Source organism: Micropterus dolomieu, linkage group LG12 (genome assembly GCF_021292245.1).
Source record: "Micropterus dolomieu isolate WLL.071019.BEF.003 ecotype Adirondacks linkage group LG12, ASM2129224v1, whole genome shotgun sequence".
Taxonomy (NCBI): Eukaryota; Metazoa; Chordata; class Actinopteri; order Centrarchiformes; family Centrarchidae; genus Micropterus; species Micropterus dolomieu.
In genome coordinates this window covers 24990013-25013150 of record NC_060161.1, presented here as the reverse complement: position 1 = coordinate 25013150, position 23138 = coordinate 24990013, and the positions used below count along the sequence as shown (strand labels likewise).

The following is a 23138-nucleotide window of genomic DNA, read 5'->3' as shown; positions in this document are numbered from 1 at the left end:
TAATGGCCAATCTGAACATCTGAATAAATAGGATTGGATGTTACTAGTCAGCTGACAGCCACACAGCTGGTGATTGTGAAGCTGGTGAACACTATGCTTCATTTCATGAGACAAACTTGAATTGGGGGAGCAAACACATAAAGGTTGTTATCATTATTATTTTCTTCATTTAAAACTTAACCTCTAGGGCTGCTCATGAAGTCCCCCCAAATTTTTTTAAAACAGTGAGAAATGCCTAATTGTTTTTTTAGAATAGTTGCTGATTAATGTTCTGTCAGTAAATCGACTGATTGTTGCAGCTCTAAACCATATTACATCCCTTTTACTTCCAAGTAATTTCCATGATGTCATCAAACCTGTGTTGTTATTTTTTTTGGCTTCACCAACTTAAGTGTATTTTCATTCAAAAACATAATTTCTCCCTCCAGAGCAACTGTGTAATCAAGAAAGTTGCTACAGTAATCCAGTATGTGTGCTTGAACTTTACCTGAAAAATAAGGCAAAACATTCAAACAGGTTTTTTTTTAGAAACATTACTAATATATTGAATATTAAAAATGTGATGTGAATTACTTTTTTTCCCTTCAACATTTGTTGATATGGAGGTGGCATAGTGATAATTTCATGTATAGCAACAGGGTTTAATACAGCTCTCACCATGCAATTCCATTTATTATCCAGGAGAGTAATAACAGGTGTCTCACATTCAATCAGCGCAAAGTGACAATCTGTTTAATGAACTGGAAGCACATTCAGGAGGCATGAAATAGATTTGACAGTCCTGATGCGTTGGTCTTGAAATAAGTCCACCTCACCTGCAGCACTTTAGCCAAAAATATCTCTCATTATTATGACTCACACCAAATATTATGAAGCAGAAGTCGTCCGAAGATATGACTAAAGACTGGCAGGCAAAAACAGGCAGGGTACAAAATTAGCAACCATACACCAAAGGCTGTGACGGAATGAATAAGGGGTACATGTTGCACTAGTTAAATGGATTAAAATCATTAAATTTGAAATATGAAAAGTATATATCCACATCTAATTTGAGAATACATTATACACACCCCTGCGATGGATTGGCGACCTGTCCAGGGTGTACCCTGCCTTTCGCCCGATGTCAGCTGGGATTAGCTCCAGCCCCCCCGACCCTGTACGCAGGATAAGCGGTTGACGATGGATTGATTACACACACCTGGATGGCCGAGTGGTTAATTAAGGTGTTGGATTTAATATGTCCTTGTGGGTTTGAACCCCAAAATATCTCTCTCTCTCTCTCTCTCTCTCTCGGCTTGTTTGCTGTCTGCATGTTCATTCTCTCTCTCTGGATGCTGACCTTTGGCATACTACATACTGTAAATGCCCATACTCTATCACTGCACAGAACCCAGCTCAGATTGCAGTGATCTTTCACTTGCCACTGTCGTTACCAGCACACCACCTATCACCCCTCTCCCCTCTCCCCTCTCCCCTCTACACACACACACACACACACTCCCCATAGACTATTCAGTAAAGTGTATGAAAAGATAGCAGTAGCCACACCTTACACCCTTTCCTTAATGCCATACTACACTATCTGCAAAAGCCAGAGGGACAAGAAATACAATTTCTAGAAAATAATTTTGGGTTGCAGCTTTATTTTACCATTATTATTATTATTATTATTAAAATCATTATCAGATAATGCATATTTAATGCTGTTATTATGATGTACAAAGGGCAAATTTAGTTATAATTTTTAAATGCACTCTTTTGGCAAGTTATGTACAAGTTATATTTAATTAATAAAAAATTAACTAGAATCTCCCTGCTGTTGCATGCCTCTACCAACCACTCAAGTTACATTTGTGGTGCTTTTGTTTTTTATCCTGGCATATTTAGATGCGAATCATCTCCATGGACTGTAGGCATAACTCACTCAGTCACAGGATGACGATTAGCACTAATTTATAGGAGTTACGGTTTTCAGTAATGGCCAAAAGAAAAAGTGTTTTTTCAAGACATTATGATGTTACAGGGAATAGGACAGACATAGGGTTGTCTGGACATAGGACAGACAACCCAAAAACATAATGCCTCCAGACATGGCTTAGCAAAAATGGCAGAGAACATAAAAGAACATAACCTACAGAATGATACAGCTAAATAAAATATATACCACTGCATAACTGTTCAGTGATGACAGAACTTGGCAAAGCCATGATCATTACATACTGTAATTGTCAAGACTGCATCTGACATACATAGAAATAGAAAACCCATTTACCTACACTGCAGGGTTTCACCTTTATGTAAATGCCACCAGAGAACTTACTTTGGCAGTTTGGAGATAGTTTCTGTATGAGCAGCCATAAATATAGAGGAGAATAGGAATTTTTGTGATCCCTTGACTTTTCCTCTTGAACCACCATGAGGTTGGCAGTCTTGCTTTTTAAGCAAAATAGGTAACTCAACAACTATTGGATAGATTTGCCATGGAATTTGATAAACAGTCATCTCATCCTCAGGATTAATTGTTATCACTTTGGTAAATAAAAGCTTTTAGACACCATCAAACCTGTCCAATCAAAATATACAGTAGGCTATCAGATATTGGCCAAGCTAATGATCCCATCAGTCCCAGCTGTACTTTGTGTTTAGAGCTGATTAACAAATGTCAGCACAATTACAAGCTGATGGAAAAAATGGTAAACATTATACCAGCTCAACATCAACATGTTAGCATTGTCGTGTACAAGCTAGCCATATTAGAATTTAGCTCGGAGCACTGCTGTTCCTCTCTACAGGCAGCAAAATAAGCCTTAATACTTTGATTATTATATTGCTACAAGAGACCCCATAGTACAGAAAGAAACAGTTAGTTACAGGGCCTTAAAGTATTCCTATAAGAGAAGAGCTAAAGGATTAGACTGCTCGAGGCAAGCCCCCAGGAAGTAATGCTTTGAAGCCAATTTAACATCACACGGTACACACCGGCCCAAAATGAATTTTTCCCATAAACTTACATTGTGAAAGCAGTGGCTGTAAGACAGTGGATTCCCAGTACCAGCGGAGCTGGGAACCCTATTGTAATCGTTCTTGTTTTTATTTTTATTTTTTTCTTCTGTATGCAAAACTCATACTGCAGCCTAGACGGTAAGGGCTACGGACACAAAACTCATAGTAGGTCCAACTCTTGCCAATGACCTCAGGCACAAAAATCCGCACACTTCTACCTCTAGGGGCGCTATAAGCAAGGTCAACGCGTTTGGGCTTGGAACTCCTACCTACGAAGGCGTATATTATAAACCTTATATCCACATGTTTGGGGGATCGACCTGAATCTCGTGGTATATGGGCCACGCCCATTTCCGCCTACACTTTTTTCACGCTACATCATGAAAACTGAACAATCTATTTTAATTAACTCCTCCGAAACTGCAAGTCCGATCGACACCAAACTTGGCACGGACCATCCCTGGACCAAGCTGATGAAAGTTTGTAGATGAAATTTTGATCCAACCAAAAAACGGCCGAATTATAAGCTAAGACCTTTTTGTGCAAACGCTAACAACAGGATGTCATCTCAGATCTTATGTTTGCAATGCCCGATCTACACCAAACTCGGATATCTCATCTGGGAACAAGGGCGGCTGCTTGCGCCGGGAGGCTTGGAACCCGCTTACAACTGCTTGCAGTTCTAGTTGTTTTTGAAATCATAACTCATACTAAATGACTCGTTACACTAACAGAATTGTATCCATTTGGTCTGATAACATTTGGAAAGTCTAGGAGAGCTGCACAATTAAATGGTTTTATCCCATTTCATGTTAGCGCATGGCTAAACCGGATGTTAGCGGGCTCGGCGGCGGAGGTCTCTAGTGTGCTTTGTCTATGGACTACAACATGTAGAAGCTATGCAAAAGATCAAGTTAATTTTCTACAACAGAAGTCAAACTGTTTTTGCTTCATGCCCCACTGGGCAGCTTTCATATGTGGTCCCTCCTGATACCTTGTCTCCAGCTCTCTTTACACATCCATGGCTCAAGGGCTGGTTTTTGTCCTCTTTTATCCCCCCACATTGCAAAAATGATGCTAATAAATGAGAAAGGTGACAGGTGCACACAAGGCAAATCCACAATAGCCTTATACAGTAATGTGCAGAGGTTTGAAAGAGGCTTCTGCTTTGTCTTTTCTTATCTCCTTATATCTATTGAGAGATCTGGGAAAAGGTCAGACTGTCGCTGTGGAAACCATTATCCAAACGAACGGTTGGAGCCCTCCTCCATTCACCGTCACAATACATTTCGTTCTTACATTTTTAATGGTAGTGGATAATATTGATGGTGAGAGAGAAAGAGTGGGGCTAATATTATATGTGCTATCTTAGCCAACATGCCTTTATCCTGCTGAACCACCTAAATTACTCAATGCTATGGCCACAGCTTGACGTTCCACTAGCATTTAAATAAAACGTAAAAACTTTTTAATTTAACTTGAGTCTAATTTGGGATTATAAACATTTTGTCTGTTTAATATTTAGAAATCACAGATAACTCCATATGAAATATTGGTTTAAAATATCACTATAGGTAAAGTGAAGGACTCCAGCAACCAGCTCCTTAAGTCATTACAAATTTTACAAAATTTATAATGGTATAATTTGCTACTTGACATTTCCCTCTATTAAGTGACACTTCTGTCAGGTTGTGTGCAAGCAACATCGCATTTTGATAGATCTCCTCTTACCCTCCTTGCACTAAATCTCGATCCCCCAATTAACATTATGAAAGAGGCGCTACATTAAGAACTAATTCAGATGTGATGTCATTAAATGTGACAGGATTTATCTTTAGATATGTCTTCAGTGTTATTTTCTAGGATTATGGCTGATCCAGTTTATTCTATGTCAAAAGCCACCTGTTGTTTGTTTCTCATTGAAATTATATAGTTTGTTGCTTGATGCGCGTCACAATATGGATCACCTAAGAAGTATTAAAAGTTTTTATTCAATAGTACTAAACTATCCCCAATATCTCCATTTTTTCAAAATATTTAATTTTATTATATATTTATATAATTTTTCAATCAAAATAGAAAGAGATCCATCTAATCAATCACAGGCATGACTGTGCCTATGTGTGTCAAGTAATGTATATGACCTGAGCATATACAGTAAAATATGATACTTTGATATTGCTTTTTCTTTTTGTCCATTTAGGAAGGTTTTTGTACAAACTGAATATGATGAACTGCAGTTTTAATTTTGATTTATTGTGCCCAAACTCTACCAGGCATGGAATGATCTCTTCATCCTTTCTGAGATATATGAATTGAGATATTTTGTAAGATTTAGAATAATGTTTTTTAGAATACAATCATGGAATAAAACCATAGACTGTATATAAAAAAACCCCATCTCTGCATATGAATAGTGTTGTGAAATTTCATAAGCAGCCTCTGCACATCTCATCTAGTAAAGACTTAATGGCTTTATCGTTACTAGTGCTCCATGAAGCAGCTATTGTACTGCACCTGGATCTGACATGTGGCTGCAATAATCAACTAACTCCCAAAAAATATGCTTCTCATCAGTATAGATAGATAGATTTTTGTAGTGTCCTCGGAGAGTGAAAGACTTTTAAAATCCTATCAACGTTTAGACATCATGGTCAACATGAACATAGTTTGTACAGCTCACTGAAGTCATCTGGACATATTTATAGGGAACTATTATTTAATGTCATCTGTCATCATTTGTCATCTATTGCTGCCAAAAACATATATAACCCAAGGGAGGTAGTACACTTTTACGCTACATGGGCAAGGCAAGTGAAAGATTGCCCACTTTACCATAGTTAAACTTAATTGTTTTTGTTTTCATAGCACATGATGTACCTGATGTATTTTTCAGAGCCATGAACTCCTTAAACAACTCGTGACAAAATCTTATAACCCTAAGGAAATTGGCCATTGCAGGAGGAGATATATAAGAGGATATATCTGTGCACAATATAATATAAATGGAATAAATTAATTGGAAGCAAACACAACAAAACAAAATTATCTCAAACAAATTTCAAGATGATAGCAAAATGAAAAAAGGTAAATAATATATAGTATTTAATGTATACCATTTAGTATTGCACTACACAAAGTTGGGGTTCTCTAAAGAGAAGTTTAAAAAAAGAATGGTAAAATTTGAAGCAGCAGGTGTTACATTCAGCCTCCTGGCTGAACGCTGGTGAACAGAAGTTAGGACCCAAATGCAGACATTGAGACGGAAACTGGAGAGTTGCAGAAAACATAGAAACTTACAGCTGGTTAGGTGCCAGCAGTCCAAAAGCACTAAGCACTCAAATCCAAAGGTCCAACAAAAGTATATATCCACAAGGGCACGAGAAACACTGGAGATACTAGAGACAAACACAAAATCCACAGATACATCCAAAGGAACATCTACAATGAACTGGCAACAAGTGAAAGATAGACAACCACTTAAATACACAGGTGAGGGAGAAACTAATTACAAACAGTTGAGACCACTAAGACAATCAAGGACAAGCACAGGAAGTAAAACATGACAAGAGGCACTCGGGCAGACTAACTACAAACTAAAACAGGAAGTAAAGCTAACTGAAACACTCAAGGAACAATGTCACAAAATGGAACATAACACAGACAACATAAGTGACTTGTTGATAAAAACCTACGGAAGTAAAGAACATAGAAACAAATACAAAACACAGCCAACCAACCCAAACCCATGACAAGAGGCTGAGATATCAAGCTACAAGCTATGAACACAGGATCCTACATTTCCCATAATCCAACACATTAGTATTTTTCATTAGACACCCTCTGTCCCCGTTAATGCCCACTTGTTTCAAACCCCACTGCTCAAGTTTTTAATGCAGGTTTTCTGTTATGAAAAGGTATCAAGGCCAAGCTGAGATAACCCTGATGATGTCACTATGACATCATCAGGGTTACTTTATTTACTTTGGAAAACTCCCTTCAGTATAATAGCGATATGTACCTGAAATCAAAATTTCATTTATTCTGTATTAGCAGAGGAGTCTCCTGTGTCCATAGACTTCGCAGCTCAATGAGAGACCTGTCAGAAGCTCCCAACAACAGGCCAACATTGTTCCTGTGGTGCATGGCAGAGAGCCTGTGTGCTGTTTCTGTCATGCTAATTTTATCCCAGCGACCTTCCCACTCGCCTCCACCACTCCTACCACAGTGATGACTGACTGTCTTCATATTAAAATTTGGACACATTTTCCCAAACAAACAAACAAACTGTGAAAACTGTATGGCTAAATATAAGTAGGAATAATGGGTTATTTTTTGGTGTAAATTTGGCATTTAAAAATTTATGCCAACAAGTCCTTCTAATTAAAAATGACAAAATACATCATAGAAGCATTTTCTGATCTGATGCCCCAGGACGATATCAATTGTCTTTGCCTTCCAAAACTGTTAAAAATAACCGAAAAAGTAAAGTTTTATAATGAGACAACGCTATGGTTAGGACTTGGTTAGGGACATCTCTGTGGTTTGGGTAATATGAGTACATTGGTAAGGGTAGAGGTCCTTCGTCGTCAAAAATAAATCCATGGCAAAGGTAAAGGAACGATCATGGCCATGCTTAAAAAACAACAATCTTGGCCCACGATAGGAAATTAAAAATGAACAGTAATCTACTGTGTGTGCCATGGGGCGGCTGTCAGGAGGTAGAGCGGGTTGGCCGTTAATCGGAAGGTCGGCGGTTCAATCGCAGCTCCCCCAGGCTGCATGTCGAAGTGTCCTTGGGCAAGATACTGAACCCCGAATTGCCCCTGGCAGCTGTTCCGCCAGTGTATGAATGTGTGTGAATGTTAGTTTCTGTTTGAGCACTTAGGCTCAGTGTATGAATGTGTGTGAATGGTGAATGCAGATGTAATGTAAAAGCGCTTTGAGTGGTCGAAAAGACTAGAAAGGCGCTATACAAGTATGGAGCATTTACATGTTTTGTTGAATGAATGTACTCTTGTGAAGGTACCATCTTGTGAGAATGCATTGATATAGCCTAAAATTTAGGATTTTAGATGTGAAAAGGTCAGCTGAAAATGGAAAAGATTATTACTAGAAGTTACTGGGAGTCACAAATACAGTCGTAGGAAACACGCAGTGTGTGGACACTTTCTTGTTGTACATAATTTTTTATGAATGACCCTGCTGTGCTCGCTATATACCTTAACATAACATACTGGTACTTTTTTCGGTGCTTTTTTCCACTGAATGTTGTTTTGTGCTTTCCCGCTCCTCCAATACCTGTATCAGTGGAAGTTTTCACATCACTTATTCATCGCAGAAAAATGTCAAGGAAATGCTGTAGATCAAGGTGCAACATAAAAAATTTAAATGGGAATTTTATGATGTTGAAAACTTGTCTTAGATATTATAAAGACAGCACCGAGAGTGACTGAAACATACTAAAACATTACATTATATACTAAACAAGACAACAAGAAAGGTCTCTTTTGTCCCGGATTGAATGTGCCCCTCAAAACAACTGGTCAAAAAAAAAAAATTGGTCTAAAACCGCCACTGAAATTTCACTTGCTTTTTTTTTCTAGCACCAGTGGCTCACTGAGATAAAAACCATCCTATGAATACCGACGCTCAGTTGACTGTTTTCTCTCATCAAATTTAAATAACGTCAATCAAATAACACATTTGCTTGTCCTGAAAAATGTGTTGCATTGGAACACCTGCAGGCTTTTATGTAACTCACAAAAACAAGCTTTTGAAATGCAGGCGAGATTCTGAGTTTACTAGCTGAGATTGTTATGGGACATGTATTATGGCTTATTGCTGTCAAAGTGAGTCATTCACAGATGGTCCCAGACACTTCTGGCCTCACAATTTGTTATGTTGTATTTGAGTCAGCTTGTGTGCCTGTAAGATTTCTAAAAGCTTTTCATGCATTTCATCACATCTCCCATGAGACCGTGTTGTGCTATGGAAAAGTGAAAATAGAGTTAAAGTTAAAAAAGCTGCTTTTAGATTTATAGTCTCTAAAAACAGTCATTCAGAAATCCAAAACACATCTGCTTTTAGCATCTTATTTCTGATCACTTCCTTCCAAAACAGTGCAGTAGATGGTGGCAAACCAGAGTGTGTTTTATACACTGTTGTATCTGAATTTTTCATGACCACCCCAGCGCAGTGTTACATAACAGCCTGGCGTAGCACGTCCTGATGTGTTACAGCAGTCATTATTAATTTACTATCTTGCTGGGGGGGAAGAGCTGGCTGAACTACTAATTTTGCACAGATCCCAGGACACTTGCTCATACAGGAAGATGGGGAATCTTGCTGCTTAGAAAACCTTTTAATGTTACTTCATTTTACAAATTCAGCAATTTTTCAGGTAGCGGACCAGATGTTTAAGAAGATTTGAGACAGACCATAGTGTGATTTTACTGCTTTTTTTGATGGCCGTATTACCAACTGGTTTATGTATGAGCTGAGACAAAATATATTTTTTTTCATACTGCACATGGCTGCAGCTCCTCTTTTCACCCTCAGCATCTTGTCTCTCTTTGTTGAGAGTTGCATGCAGTTCTTAGTTAAGGACTAATAGCCAATCAGAAGCAGAGAAGGGCGAGTCAGCAAACACATGCCTTTCAGCTGTACATGTTGCCAACCAGCTTGGCTGGAGCAAGAGTTTCAGAGTGGTGAGTTATTCATCCATAAAGTTCTAACTGAGCTCTGTCTCTACATCACAGTAACAACTTTATGTCCACTGACTGCCTGGAGGGTAGCTGGTGTTTGGAATGGAGAGAAGGTGTGTGCTGCAGCTCAGTGTTTTTCCACCAGTGTTTTTAGAGGCCGTGTCCGAGTAGCCGCTTGGCGAGCGTTATTTAAGGCGCATTCAGCTTTCTTCCCTGTGTCATCGCAAGGATGAAAGGGAAGTGGCTGGACTACAAACGAGCTGTTTTCAAGCAGTTCAGAGCAGAGTTTTCTGTGGGAGATGGGAACTCCCTTTGGGCTGGACTTTGGGCTTTTTCACTTTGCAAACCTGTTACATGCACAAAAATGTATATAACTCAATAATGGAGAGGGAAAAAGCCAAAAAGCATAATACCACCTCTTTAAGGCGTTGACAGCCCCCGTAGCCCCTAAATCTTACCCTAACCTTCACACGGGTGAGGAAAGTAGGTACCTGGTGGATAAAAGGAAACAGGCAATGAAGGAGCCTGGGGAAACAGACGAGGGACAGTGAGGCAGACTGTGACCCCTGTCCTTTGGGTTCTCACTGAGTGACTTACATCATAAGGTGACGCACACATACAAATGTGTGACTCATCAACTGTTCAGCTGTTCACATAAGAAACACACATGGAAACAACCAAACAAAAAGATCAATGACAGAAAAGGGTACTGGATAGTAAGTTCTCTTACATTAATGGTTTAATCAGTCCTTTTCAAAGTACCAGGAAGGGTGAATGACACTGTAGAGGGAGAGAAGAAGGACAGTGCTGGGTAAAAGGATAAATAAAGATGAGGCTAATGCCAAGTTGTATATGGTTTACACAGACAGGATACACCCAAATCTTTCCAGATCTGCAAGCATTGTTATATATGACATAATATAATTTCAAAGCATGAGTATTGAAGCCAGAAAGTGGTTCTGCATAACTCAGCCCATACTAAACACATTATATCTCTCTTGAATTACAAAACCAAAAATATGTGACAGTGTCAGGGGGTATGATTTAAAGTTTTAGTTTTTAGTAAACATTTAGTGTTGAAGACAAATTCTGTATCTTTTGCACATGTTTTTCTTTGTCCACTTGAGTCAATTACAATACTGCAATAGTCTATTCACAGGGCTTTGAAAAAAGGCTATTCAGCAAATCCACTCTATTCAGAATGCAGCTGCCAGGGTCCTGATGAAAACTAGGAAATATGACCACATTACACCAGTTCTAAAATCCTTTTAGTGGCTACCTGTCACTCAGAGAATTTACCTCAAAATATTACTGCTTGTCTACAAATCTGTGGCTCTAGGCCCAAATGTATCCCTGAAATGCTTACTGGCTGTTCCAAGAGTCAGAACAAAACGCGGTGAAGCAGCATTCTGTTATCATGCCACACAGACCTGGAATAATCACCCCGTTGATATAAGACAAGCTCAGACTCTGACCACTTATAAGGCAAAGTTTTACTATTTAGCACTGCTCTACCAAGTGACAGCTAAAGCTATGTTTTTAAATAGCCTTATTTTTTTTATTATTTTAAAAACGTTATTAATTTCATTAAATTGTGCATTTCAGTGTGTGTGTGTGTGTGTGTGTGTGTGTGTGTGTTTGTGTGTGTGGGGGGGGTGGGGTTAAACAGTATAAATGTTAGTGGTACAGACATCAATGAAAATAATGTTACTAATTATGATAACAATACTAATGACAATAAATGGCTAATAATAATAATTGTGGCAGCAGATGTGAGGCAGGAACATGAGGGCAGTAAACCCATGTCCTTGCCTTGCCTTCATTGATTGGCAGCAAGTCTTTCAAGCCACGTTTACTCTTCCTAACTCAGCACAGCCTAAGATTCTTCCAATATCTATAACTAGTTACATGTAATTTTGTTGGAAATTAATTACAAAATAAATGTAACTGTAATCTATTCCAGTTTCAGGGAAAAAATGTTATGAAAATGTTCATGTTTACATTGGGGGTTATATCGGAACATTTTCTGTAATAAGCTTGGCTATATGTTGAATAATAATAATTTTGTTGCTTTGCATGTTTTTAATGTGCGCAATGTCTTCCAATGCTATTTCCAGTCATAGCCGTTCAGTAAAGTTTGATGCTATTCTGATGCTTTTGATTGGTTCTCATGTTTGAATTTGCAGCACCATATTATAACAGTTACACTAATATTAAATTTTAAATAGGGTAACTTGTAATCGGTCACCTATTACATTTCCAACCTTCCCAACACTGTTCATATCAGACTTTGTCCATTGTTGGTCTTTGTTGAAAGGAAAAATAATAACATGGCTTTGCATCCACCTCTGTCAGCAATGAGCTGAAAGTCCAACAGCAGTTATTTCCTCTCATTACTTGTGTGAACAGTTTACAATAAGATTACTAAGTGTAGAAATCCAACAGATTCATAAAGTCAAGAGGTACGCTGTTAAATGAATGTGTCCAGTATGCCTTACTTTCCAAAACTAAGCTAATCTCCAACTTTTGCGGATAATGACAAATAAGCAGGTACAGAAATTACCTGGGTTGATAGTTGCAAGTTGGAAAGCTGTTATGCATGTAGGGATGAATGACATGTAAATGACTGTGATTTATCATTTGTTTCTTTGTTTGAGAGGTTTTTGTTATCTGAAATGTCCTGGAAAGCCTGCTGATTTTTTTTAGGCACAGTTACTTCACAGTAGAAAAAGCCATTTGTATGTCATGAGAATGGAAATATCTTGAAATATATCCATGTGCTAAAGGGTGACTTCTGAAATCTTGGCACCTGGGGAAGGAATCATTCATCCAACTCAATCAAACATCAACACAATACTGCCATCTTGCAGAATAGACACGCACAGATCAGGCAATTACATTTGTTGATCCTGGTCACAATCATCAGACAATAACACCACACCATGTTACTGACAAATGGGAGCGATAATTCTGTATATTTTTGCAAAATTATGAGGTTTTGGAACATACTAAGGATATAAATGGACAGAGGGGATGTGGATTATGTTGCAGGAGTGATTCAAATGTTTATGCAAACCTGTTGCTATGAAATAGGTCACTGATGAAATCCTTTGTAACTTTTTACACTTGTGTCAGGTTGAATTTGTCACTTAGAATTTGTAACTTTTAGGTAGATGTTTGCCATTCCTTACACTCACGTCAAGTTACTTTTTACACTTGTATCAGGTAGAATATCCAGGAATGGTTCAAATTGTTTATGCAGACTTTCGTCACCATGAAACTGGGTTACTGGTGGAATCCTTTGCACCATTTTACACCTGTGTCAAGTGGAATTTGAAACTTGATCTACTGGGGTTTCAATTGTTCTGTACCTCATGTGTATGTTGTTTTGGACTAAAGCATCTGCCAAATGAACAAGCAAAGGTGAAGTAACTTTTTTAAAATACAAGCTGACCACAGCTACTGTCCTCTGCAATTAAGAAAGATACAATCTTTTCAGAGACACTGTTCAAGCCAAACAGGGGTTGAGAGTTTGATAATCCACAAATAGATATTCAGTGGAGTATTGCTTTTAAGTCCAACAGATGCAGCAAAGAGAGAACAAATCAGAGACTGGTAAGTTTAGGAGGGTGATCCCCATTGAAAATGAAAACACTCTGAAGACATTTCAGACAAACATGTCTTACTGGGTGGCAATAACACCTGCCACTCAATTCCAATTAAACCAAAGTAACCAATATATCGGCTAACCTGCAGCAAGCAATGTAGAATAAGCATGTGGGCAGCTATGTTATGATGAAATGTGACCCCTCTGCTGCAGTGCGAACCTCGTCATCTTCTCCTAACTCATCATTTGGTGTCACAGCAAAGTGCAGCAGGGACCCAGAGCACGTTTTTGACAACTCACCATGGCACTCTGCCCTCATCTTGTGTCACCTGACAAACTGACACTGACTGGGCAGTGGGAGATGGAGCCAAGCGATTACACTGCTGACCTTTCGCTTGCACTCAGATTTCTAGATGGGTTCGGTGATAGCAAGAGAACAGATGAGGAAGGGTGAAGGGTTGCTAGTTAGGACAAATTATACAGATGGACACGGAGAGTGCGAAAGAAAAGAGGTAATCATGAGAAAGAGTGAGAAAAACACCAGTAAGCAGAAGCCAGAGATGTTGGAGTGAGGAAAAAAAAACGATAGGAGGAGATGATGGCTGTGGAGTGTAAACTTATGTTTCAAGTGCCTTCTTCCATTCATCAACCCCGCCTGCCTTCTCTCCTCCCCCTTCCAAACCCATTTCTATATGTTACAGATATTAGCTTTCTTCCTCAAAATGCTTTCTTACATGCCTTATTTAGCTGTGGGACCCCTTGCTTTGCTTTCCGCCCCACTGCATGCACCCATAGCTTCAGCTCTTTTATAAATACCCCAGTGTTACTAATATGGCCAAACCATGTGGTGACAGTTAGGGGAACACAGGATGAGCTTTGGGGAATAGTTTCTAAACTGGAGAATGTAATCTGGCAAGTCACTTATGTTATAGTGTTGTTGGTGTTGTCAGAAGACTGCTGACATGCTTCCACTACTCTGCAATAGTACAGTGGGTTTTTTAATGTGTTTGTAAGAAAACCTTGTGTATGGTGTACACAAGAACATGTACAAATATGAAAAATTACATTCTGATTTTGTCATCCCCAATTCCGTGCAGCACAATCAGAAGTTAAAAAAGTAATTTGTGTTTTGTGTGTTGTTATTTAATCCCTGGCGTACGCTGCACTCAAAATGATTCAATAATTGTTTCATTTCTTGTGTTAAGTCCTATTCACACATAGCTAGCATTACCTCAGGACTTCATGTGAAGTAGGAATTGACGTCTGTTACTTTCTACAGTAAAAACAAAATCTGTTTAATTAAAATTTACTGACTAAATCGCACTTTTGAATATGATGGAAATGAAACTTAAAATATAAACATTCCCAAGACATTTGTATTATTTCTGTTAAAAGAAAAAGAAAAGCTGAGGGTGGGTAGCGAGCAGCAATCAGAAATTTTGACAGATGACTTTTGTGCTTGTTAAAATATTGAGGGAATTTTGAGGTGGAATTTTCCGTTTTGGATTACAGACATGGCACATATGTGCAAGATTAAGCAAACCAGCTGCATTTAGTACAAATAACATGAGGTCCTCAGATAATGATAATTCCTTAACACTTTAGTCCCCCTATTTAACATTATATAAAACCTTAATAAATGGTTAATAATCCATTATAATGTAATTAGAAGCAGAAATAAGTTTATTGTTGTATGTGTTAACAACTTTAACTCCTTCTGTGGGAAGCTAAGAAAGCAGACTGCTGTATAAGCAAGACCAGTTCAAAGTGTTTTACAAAACATAAAAGCAACATGGGGCAATATAAAAACATAATACATAAATACAATATAAAAAAGAGTCAAATAGAAAATAAAAGCACGATAAAATAGGACAGACATGCCTCAAATTTGATTTAATAAGAGCTGCAATTTAATAAGAACTAAGAGTTGCAGCAGACCTGCAGTTTTCTGTTCCAGATATGTCTTCATATTTTATGATAACATCACCCTAAAAAATTTAAGTATAGGCAGAATGTGTAGCATTTGTCGTTCGCTCTTTGTAAACAAAGTTACAAAAGTTGCACAGATAGAGAGAGAGCGCAGCAGTGGCTGAGCCGGCTTGAGAGTGACAGCGAGCGAATCCTGCAGGAAGAAACCATCCTGCAGGATTTTGGATTTTGTGTGAATGCATGAAGCTGAAGCCAGGCGTTATACTTTCTGCTGTGTGTGCTTAGCCCCACACACTGTAAAATACTAGATACATACTTGACAGAGAGCAAAAGAGAGAGACAGCGATGTAACATGGTCGCAATGTTTTATAGTGTCCCAACTTCACAGACTGCAGAATGAACAGACATGAAAAAAAGCTGTTCAGCATCAAATGTTTATTTAGAATATATATTACTAATATATTATCATTAGTAATATAATTAATATATATTCTGAATGAAACTTGATGTGAACTATTCGGTACAGTCCTAAAATATAGAAAAATACAGGTTAAATAAAACAGAGAAGGCATATGTCTTCAAAAATAAGTTTTTGCTGATAAATAATTCAATAAAATCTACATTAATAAACACTTAACAGTGTCCATATAGCTATGTATAATGACGTTATAGTGTGCTATAAACTATTTATTAAATGTATGTACAGGCTAAATAGGGGAACTTAAAGTAAAGTTAGCCGTAGTCCTGTGTGAATGGGACTATAATCACCTGAGTACAATCTCAGTATTTAAGTTTGGGCCTGTTTTTTTCTCCTGTGAAGGCCACTCCGATTTGTTGTAAACCTGGAGGCTGTGACTATTGTGCTTTGCCCTAAAGCATTACCTCTTCTTGCAGCTGATCACAAGTCAAGCAGCAATTATCTTTCAGGTATGTTAAGGTCTGCCTTTTGTGCCTGTAAAGCTGGGCTGCGAAACAGAGATTCTTCTGCTGCTGCAGTATCTGCTGATTGTTCTCTTCTGCTCATTGACTGCAGTATGGTTTAAAACAGATGAAATTACAGGAAGCAACAGACATTACAGACCAGCGGAGACTGAACTGCTTTCGAAGTCAAGCAGCAGAAGCTTGGGCTGTGCCAGTTTGAGTTTATGTTTTGACTGTACCTTTGTGTACCATAGCAAGTGGATTTACTTGAGAGAAGAGACAGGTAAAATTGTTCGAAAAAGGCTCCCATCTAACCTATTAATTATGCTTTAACATGTCCATCCATCCATCCTCCACCCATTTTTCCATCCAACCATCAATGATCATAGAGGGTCACCCAAATCACAAACGCCAAATTTTCTGACTTACTACTTGAGATGTCATACCTTGCAGGTAGTTTTGGTTTATGTGCCAAGATGTTAGTCAAAATTTTTGCCATCACCCTAGTCCAACAGAAGTGAATTGTATTTCAATTGTGCTGCTCAAAGCATTGAAAAATTACACTTGAGAAACTCAAAACCAAGAAATAGTCCCAGGGAAAATGCTTCCCAGCAATGTCTGTGGAACAAAGCTTTGAAGCTTTGAGCAGCACACGGGAGTTTCCATTGTTTTATGGTGGGACATAAGTTACAGAAACTGATATCTTAAATGTATTATTGTCTGACATGGGTAAATACACATATTTGATTTCTTGCAAAGAGCTAGGTGAGAAGATTTTTACCATTTTCATATCTGTCCTTATAATGTTATAGCCAGCAGGCAGTTATCCTAGCGTATAGTGTCTTAGTTTCGGTAAGCATATTCTAGAAAGAGTGTCTGTTTAATCCATACATTGGAAATGTAAAAGAAAACAGAGAGACAGATATGACAATGGTAATGATCCTCTCATCTAACGTTCTGCAATAAAGCATATTTCTTAAAAGACTGAACTCTTTTATAAAAGATTGAACCTACCAAGACAAGAGTAGGGTAGTAGTAGTAAGAAAATATGTTGTTTTTTCTGATTTGAGAGATCATTTGCTATTAGCTGATTATTTGGCTTTAGTGTTTCATGGCAAGTAGGCCAAATTAGAGAGAAACTGGCCATGTGTCCAATCATGAGCTAAAGTGTCTGGAGACCAAAATAATGGATGACATAAAATATTGCTTGTGAAGAACAATAGAGCACATTCTATACCATACTATATTCGCTATTTGTGCTGGGGCTGTGAGGCATTTGGCTGCTTATGAATGTTATCCACTTCGTTGTGCAGCTTTGCAATCCACTACATAACGCTTTTGACTCACTTCATGCGAAGTGTAACCTCACATTTAAAGGGGCAATCATACTTTAATACTGTGCAAGAGCTGAATGTAGTGACAAAGCAATACAATAGAGAATTAATACAAAACGGTTGTATGTATTTGTATACAACTGTGACCGATATATATGGAGAAATATCAATGTGAGAAGGAAGAAAGAGAGTTAAGAACACAAGTGTATGCTTAAGTTTGTTTGTTTACAGTGTAAATATGTATGCGCATGTATGCAGTGGCTTTACTTTTGCTATTTGTGAGCTCCTTTCCTTTCCACCACACCTGTTACAGAGTCTCTTCTCCTCGACATAGTTGGCTCAAGTTCTGCCCCTCTTGTTCTTCTGGAAACTCCGCTGTCCATGCTCCTCTCACAGCGGCTATAAGGGCTGTCAATTGTTGGCGTCAGTTTCACTCAGATTTAGAAAGTGCAGGACAGCAAGCCAAAGCTTTTGCTTTTAAGGCCTTGAAATTAATATGAAATGCATCTCTGTGTCTCTCTGTCCAGCTTGCAGCCCAAGTTCTTGATGATCTTGATGATGAGGACATTGGATTCGGCCTGGTGGATCAAAAGAAGGACTCTGCTGTTGCTAAGAAGCTAGGTAAGCTTGCTAGTCACTGACAGAAACCTTGCATGGCAAAAACAATCTGTATAAATAACTAGTGTAGCATATGTGTGGGTTTATTGTACACTTGGACTTAAATTGACACCTATCCAGTGGTATTCCATGGTCACTGATTAATAAATTAATACACAATTGACAAAAGAAAGATCAACTAAAATAATAAGAGTAAAAATATGTTAATTAATAATACATGTAATTGTTGATGTCTGAGGCCTAGTGCAATATTGGCAATAAATGAAACAACCCTGCCCTCAAGTGTTGACCAGAGGTGTTACAACTTTTTTGTAAGAAGAGGTGCTGGGGCAGTATTCTGATTCATAGTGCTGACCAAAGAGTTGTTCTTACATGGTAAGTGTGATAAATGCTGAATGCAGAGCCAGGAAAATAGAGCTGTGGACTCAAATGCAGACATTGGCAAGGAGGATGCAGTTCAAAAAGGTTTATTCAAGTAAACAAGACAGGCTTACGTTGGAGCACTAGACAAGAGTCCAAACAAAGGGGTAAATCTAAAATGCATGGTAATCCAAAAGGGAACAAGCCAAGGAAACAGAGCATGAACAGAACACTCACATGCGACGAGGACACAACAAAGATATAACAGAACTGAGGACTTAAATACCAGGGCAAACGAGCAGGGTGGGATCACAACAACAGGTGTGAGACATCAAGGTAATGAAATAAGACGGGAAGCAAAATTAGACACTGACAGCAAACGCAGAAAACATTGAAACATAGACCGAATACACATAGCACTCAGACAAAAACTTGACACAGACACCGAACATACAGTATCACTCTCAAAACACAGAAACAGACGACAAGGACAAGACAGACTGACAAACGACAACGGACCAGGATGTATAAAACAGAACACAGAATACGTGTACAGTCTAAACGGGAAAAGAAATGTCAGAGCTACGAACTAAGACACAGAAGCAGGACTACACACTAAGACATGAACTAGGACATGACAGGGGATGGTAAAAATAGAACTAGACCAAACATATATTCATCGCAAGAATGAACAAGGCAGAACAGTACAAATGCAAGACATGGAACCAAAAAAAAACAAAATAAGATATGAAAACCCCAAACCATGACAGTATGAGCAGTAGTGCAACAAGCACAACATAAATTATACTTATTAAGGGGCTTTTAGGACCTGTTATCAACCACAACATATCATCGCAGTTGCAATTGTGGAATCAAACTTTGAAGTATATTGAAAAACTATTTTTTTGGACTACTGAAACTTACTTATTACCATAATGTAGAAACATGCATAACAATCATCCTGGCATAAATCTTGGTCTTTTAACTCTCTTACAAGGTCTAGACGAAGTGGAAAGCATCTACATCTTTTGTGACAATGAGATCATCGAGTACGATGGAGAGCTCGCTGCAGACACCCTGGTTGAGTTCCTCTATGACGTAAGTAATATATGGTCAATGATAAGGGACTGTTCCAACACTTGGGCTAAATCTATGTGAAAGATAGATATATTGTGCACCCTTGTTTTACCAATAGAAGCATCAGCCTCATCCTGCTTTCAGGATACTGACATGTGGAATTATGTCATGCACATAAATTATAACATTTTGTCAACTCTAAGCTTCAATCTATTAAAGATCAATCACATATTTGCATTGTCATTGTCTCTTATCAGGTAATTGAAGACCCCGTGGAGATCATTGACAACGAGCGTGAGCTGAAGGGTTTCCACAACATTGATGAGGTCATCAAGCTGGTTGGCTATTTCAAGAGCGAGAAATCTCCTCGTACGTTGAAGATTATGATCTTAAGATTGAGCTTCAAGCAGATCATATGCAATCGTTCTTTAAATCAAATGCTTAATAAAGTGTTTTTATTTTCTCCATCCAGACTTTATAGAGTATGATGATGCAGCTGAGGAGTTCCATCCCTTTGTCAAATTCTTTGCCACATTTGACCCCAAGGTTTAAATTGTTTGCTTGAGTTTTTGTGTGCCTTTTTATTTTCGTATGTGTACACAAAAGTGTGAAAATTTTTAGCATTTTCAAATTTTCTTTTAACTTTGTATTTCCTGTTTGATTGCCTTTCTCTTAACATTATTTAAGATTGCCAAGAAGCTGAAGCTGAAGCTGAATGAAGTTGATTTCTATGAGCCATTCATGGAAGAACCCGTCACCATTCCAGGAAAGCCCTATGTTGAGTCTGAACTTGTTGAATACATTGAACAGCATGACAGGTGAGACCCTGTGTCATACTAAAATAAAATTTTAGTTGAGATTTTTTGGAACGGTCATAAGGGTTGTTTTGGAAGAACTGATAAGTGACATTTAAGTTCATTTAGGTATTAAAACTGAAGTTTATTTAAAATCTAGTTTAAGCCATCTAATCACAAAGTACTTACCTGGATCCAGACCACTGAATCCGCCAACTACACCAGGTTCACTGATTCTAGTCTGGCATCATGACATGAAACAGTGATCAGTTAAAAAGTGATCATTCCAGTGAACACTGTTGAGGAACTAACACCCTTGTCAAACTGTTGTCAAACTGTTGTCAAACTAAGTAAGAATAATATCAACAATGTCAAATGCTACAGACAAGAAATCAATCATTTTAAATCAATTACAAGTACTGTATGTAGTTTAATTTTACTTCGCTCCGCTCCTAAAACGGCAAAACCAGTATATTTTCATGGCTACTCTTTAGAGTCGACTTGAAATTAAATTACATTGAGGCAGATAGAGTGGAGGCAATGTCGGACTGGAGGTGAAATTGGAGTGTAACGAGTTGACAAATCTGTCTGTTATCAAGCATTTAAAGTACCACTAGTGTACAATCAAAACAGCATTATACATTTTTCAAACAACTTTTTGATGGGAATATGAAAATTTGACTTTTGATACCTTTATTGTTCCAGGCCTACTCTGAGGAAGCTTGAGCCTCACAGCATGTATGAGATCTGGGTAAGGGTGATTTTTGAAATTTCTCCATCTGCCTCCGTCTGTCTCTATTAAAACTTGTATTTTTTGTCGGTCAATCTAGAGTGGGAATATTTTGTTTTCACAGGAGGATGACATTGATGGAGAGCACATTGTTGCATTTGCTGAGGAAGATGACCCAGGTATATTTCTGCCTTCGTGTCTCTTTATTTACAATTATAGAACTGATATGTTTGAAAATCAAGCTAATACTTTATGGCACCTGGTACACCACTGTACCTGACCTCTGAATTTCTCCTTAGATGGTTTTGAATTCCTGGAAATCCTGAAGGAGGTGGCACGCGAGAACACCAACAACCCCAACCTCAGCATCATCTGGATTGACCCTGACAATTTCCCCCTGGTATGAATACGCCACACTGAAACTACATATCAGCTATTGTACATCTTTTATTTACAATGTTGCAATTTTTTTCTTCTAAAGGATGTGTCAAACCCAAAAAGATAATCAGTCAGAGATGGCAAACAAAGCATGCAAGAAACAGGAATGAAGGCTAAACCGCTAGGACTGGGTAGTATACTAGCTGATCTGGCAAATGACTAGGGAAAGAGAGCTGGTATGTACTGTATGCAATGTAGCTAAATCCAACTGTGAATAGTGGTCAAACACTGAGGGCAGCAACAGGGCGGGTGGGAAACAGCAGGAATCTGAAATGACAGGAGATGTTAATAACTGGAAAAACAGGAAAATTAGCAAAAATGACAGGTATTGTGTTAAAAACAACTTCAAATGTCATCTGAGTCATCGTGAGATATAAGCCTAACCATTTTCACTCTGTTTCTCTTTCAGCTGGTGCCATACTGGGAGAAGACCTTCTTCATTGACCTCTCTTCTCCACATATTGGTGTGGTTGATGTTGAGGATGTAAGTAAACGTTCTCATCCTTTGCAAAAACCTAAAATGAAATACAGATTTCAAGTTGTTTGTTGCCCGGTACAGAAAAAAAGTTATGTATTAATGTAGTATGTTTTAAACATGTTTTCATTTGAAAAAGAGGAGAATCATTCCTATGGTATCTTTCTGATATGATGGGGTGTTCTCTCACCACCATGATATCAAAGTGTTACAGTTTCTGTGCTTCCTTTTGAAAATTGAAGCAAAATGCTGCTTTTAAGCTACCTGTAACAGTAACTTATCTTCAATAAAAAGATAGCAAAGGTAAAACACTGGGCATACTGTAAATATGTGTGTGCCTATCCTTGACAGGCCGACAGCGTGTGGATGGAAATGGATGACGATGATGACATGCCCACAGCTGATGTGCTCGAGCAGTGGATTGAGGACGTTCTTTCTGGAAAGATCGACCCAGATGATGATGATGAAGAAGAAGAAGATGATGATGATGATGAAGATGACGAAGATGACGACGAAGATGATGATGACGATGATGATGATGAAGATGACGACGAAGATGATGAAGATGACGACGAAGATGACGACGAAGATGATGATGATGAAGATGATGATGATGATGATGAAGATGATGATGACGAAGATGATGATGACGAAGATGACGATGATGAATAAATGTTTACTACCATCTTTCATTTCATTATGATTTAGCCACTAATGGCAAAATCAAAAGTAGCACCAGTTTTTTTCTAACATTTTGCAGCAAACACACTTTGCTTCCTGTATGGTTTCCTGTAAGGGACAAATATAATGACCTTATGGGAAACTTTTGCTGTCAGGGAGAGAGATTTTCAAAGAAGCAGATGATATGCATCTCTGTTGATAAACGGGGTTGCAACTTAAATCTGGCGTTATACGTCCTTTGTTACTGGATTACAATATGCTAATCTCTCACCTCTGAGGTTCATTATCCACATGAGCAAAGAGGCTAACAGAGGCTGGCTTCCCTTTCTACCTAATGTCACAGACCGGGGTTCTCCCCTTTATCATTTTCTGTTTACTGTAATCCTGTTTCAATGACATGTTTTCTACTTGATGAAGAGAAGAAACAAACACTTTCTTGTACTATTTTTAAAGAGAATGAACAA

The 23138-nt window shown here is 38.2% G+C and overlaps 1 protein-coding gene and 2 long non-coding RNA genes across 4 annotated transcripts in view; 1 reads left to right on the top strand and 2 right to left on the bottom strand.

Annotated features, from left to right (window-relative positions):
• LOC123980497 overlaps positions 1 to 6766 on the bottom strand; it is an 11895-nt gene extending 5129 nt beyond the window's left edge. Inside the window, exon 1 of the long non-coding RNA XR_006827513.1 lies at positions 6304 to 6766. This is a non-coding gene — a long non-coding RNA (uncharacterized LOC123980497). The remainder of the gene's footprint in view (positions 1 to 6303) is intronic.
• casq1b (calsequestrin 1b) overlaps positions 1 to 23138 on the top strand; it is a 27360-nt gene extending 4222 nt beyond the window's left edge. The window contains exons 2-11 of the mRNA XM_046064907.1: positions 18029 to 18122; positions 19477 to 19577; positions 19814 to 19925; positions 20029 to 20102; positions 20244 to 20374; positions 21056 to 21101; positions 21205 to 21259; positions 21380 to 21480; positions 21928 to 22002; positions 22345 to 23138. Coding sequence (XP_045920863.1) covers positions 18029 to 18122; positions 19477 to 19577; positions 19814 to 19925; positions 20029 to 20102; positions 20244 to 20374; positions 21056 to 21101; positions 21205 to 21259; positions 21380 to 21480; positions 21928 to 22002; positions 22345 to 22665 — 1110 coding nt within the window. The 3' untranslated portion in view covers positions 22666 to 23138. The remainder of the gene's footprint in view (positions 1 to 18028; positions 18123 to 19476; positions 19578 to 19813; positions 19926 to 20028; positions 20103 to 20243; positions 20375 to 21055; positions 21102 to 21204; positions 21260 to 21379; positions 21481 to 21927; positions 22003 to 22344) is intronic.
• Positions 21510 to 22512, bottom strand: LOC123980496. 2 transcript variants are annotated; one of them, XR_006827512.1, is made up of 3 exons: positions 22315 to 22512; positions 21903 to 22033; positions 21510 to 21785 (listed from the first exon to the last, which is right to left on the bottom strand). It is a non-coding gene; the product is annotated as an uncharacterized LOC123980496 (long non-coding RNA). The 2 variants fall into 2 exon arrangements; XR_006827511.1 differs by lacking the exon at positions 22315 to 22512 and having other exon boundaries at positions 21903 to 22295.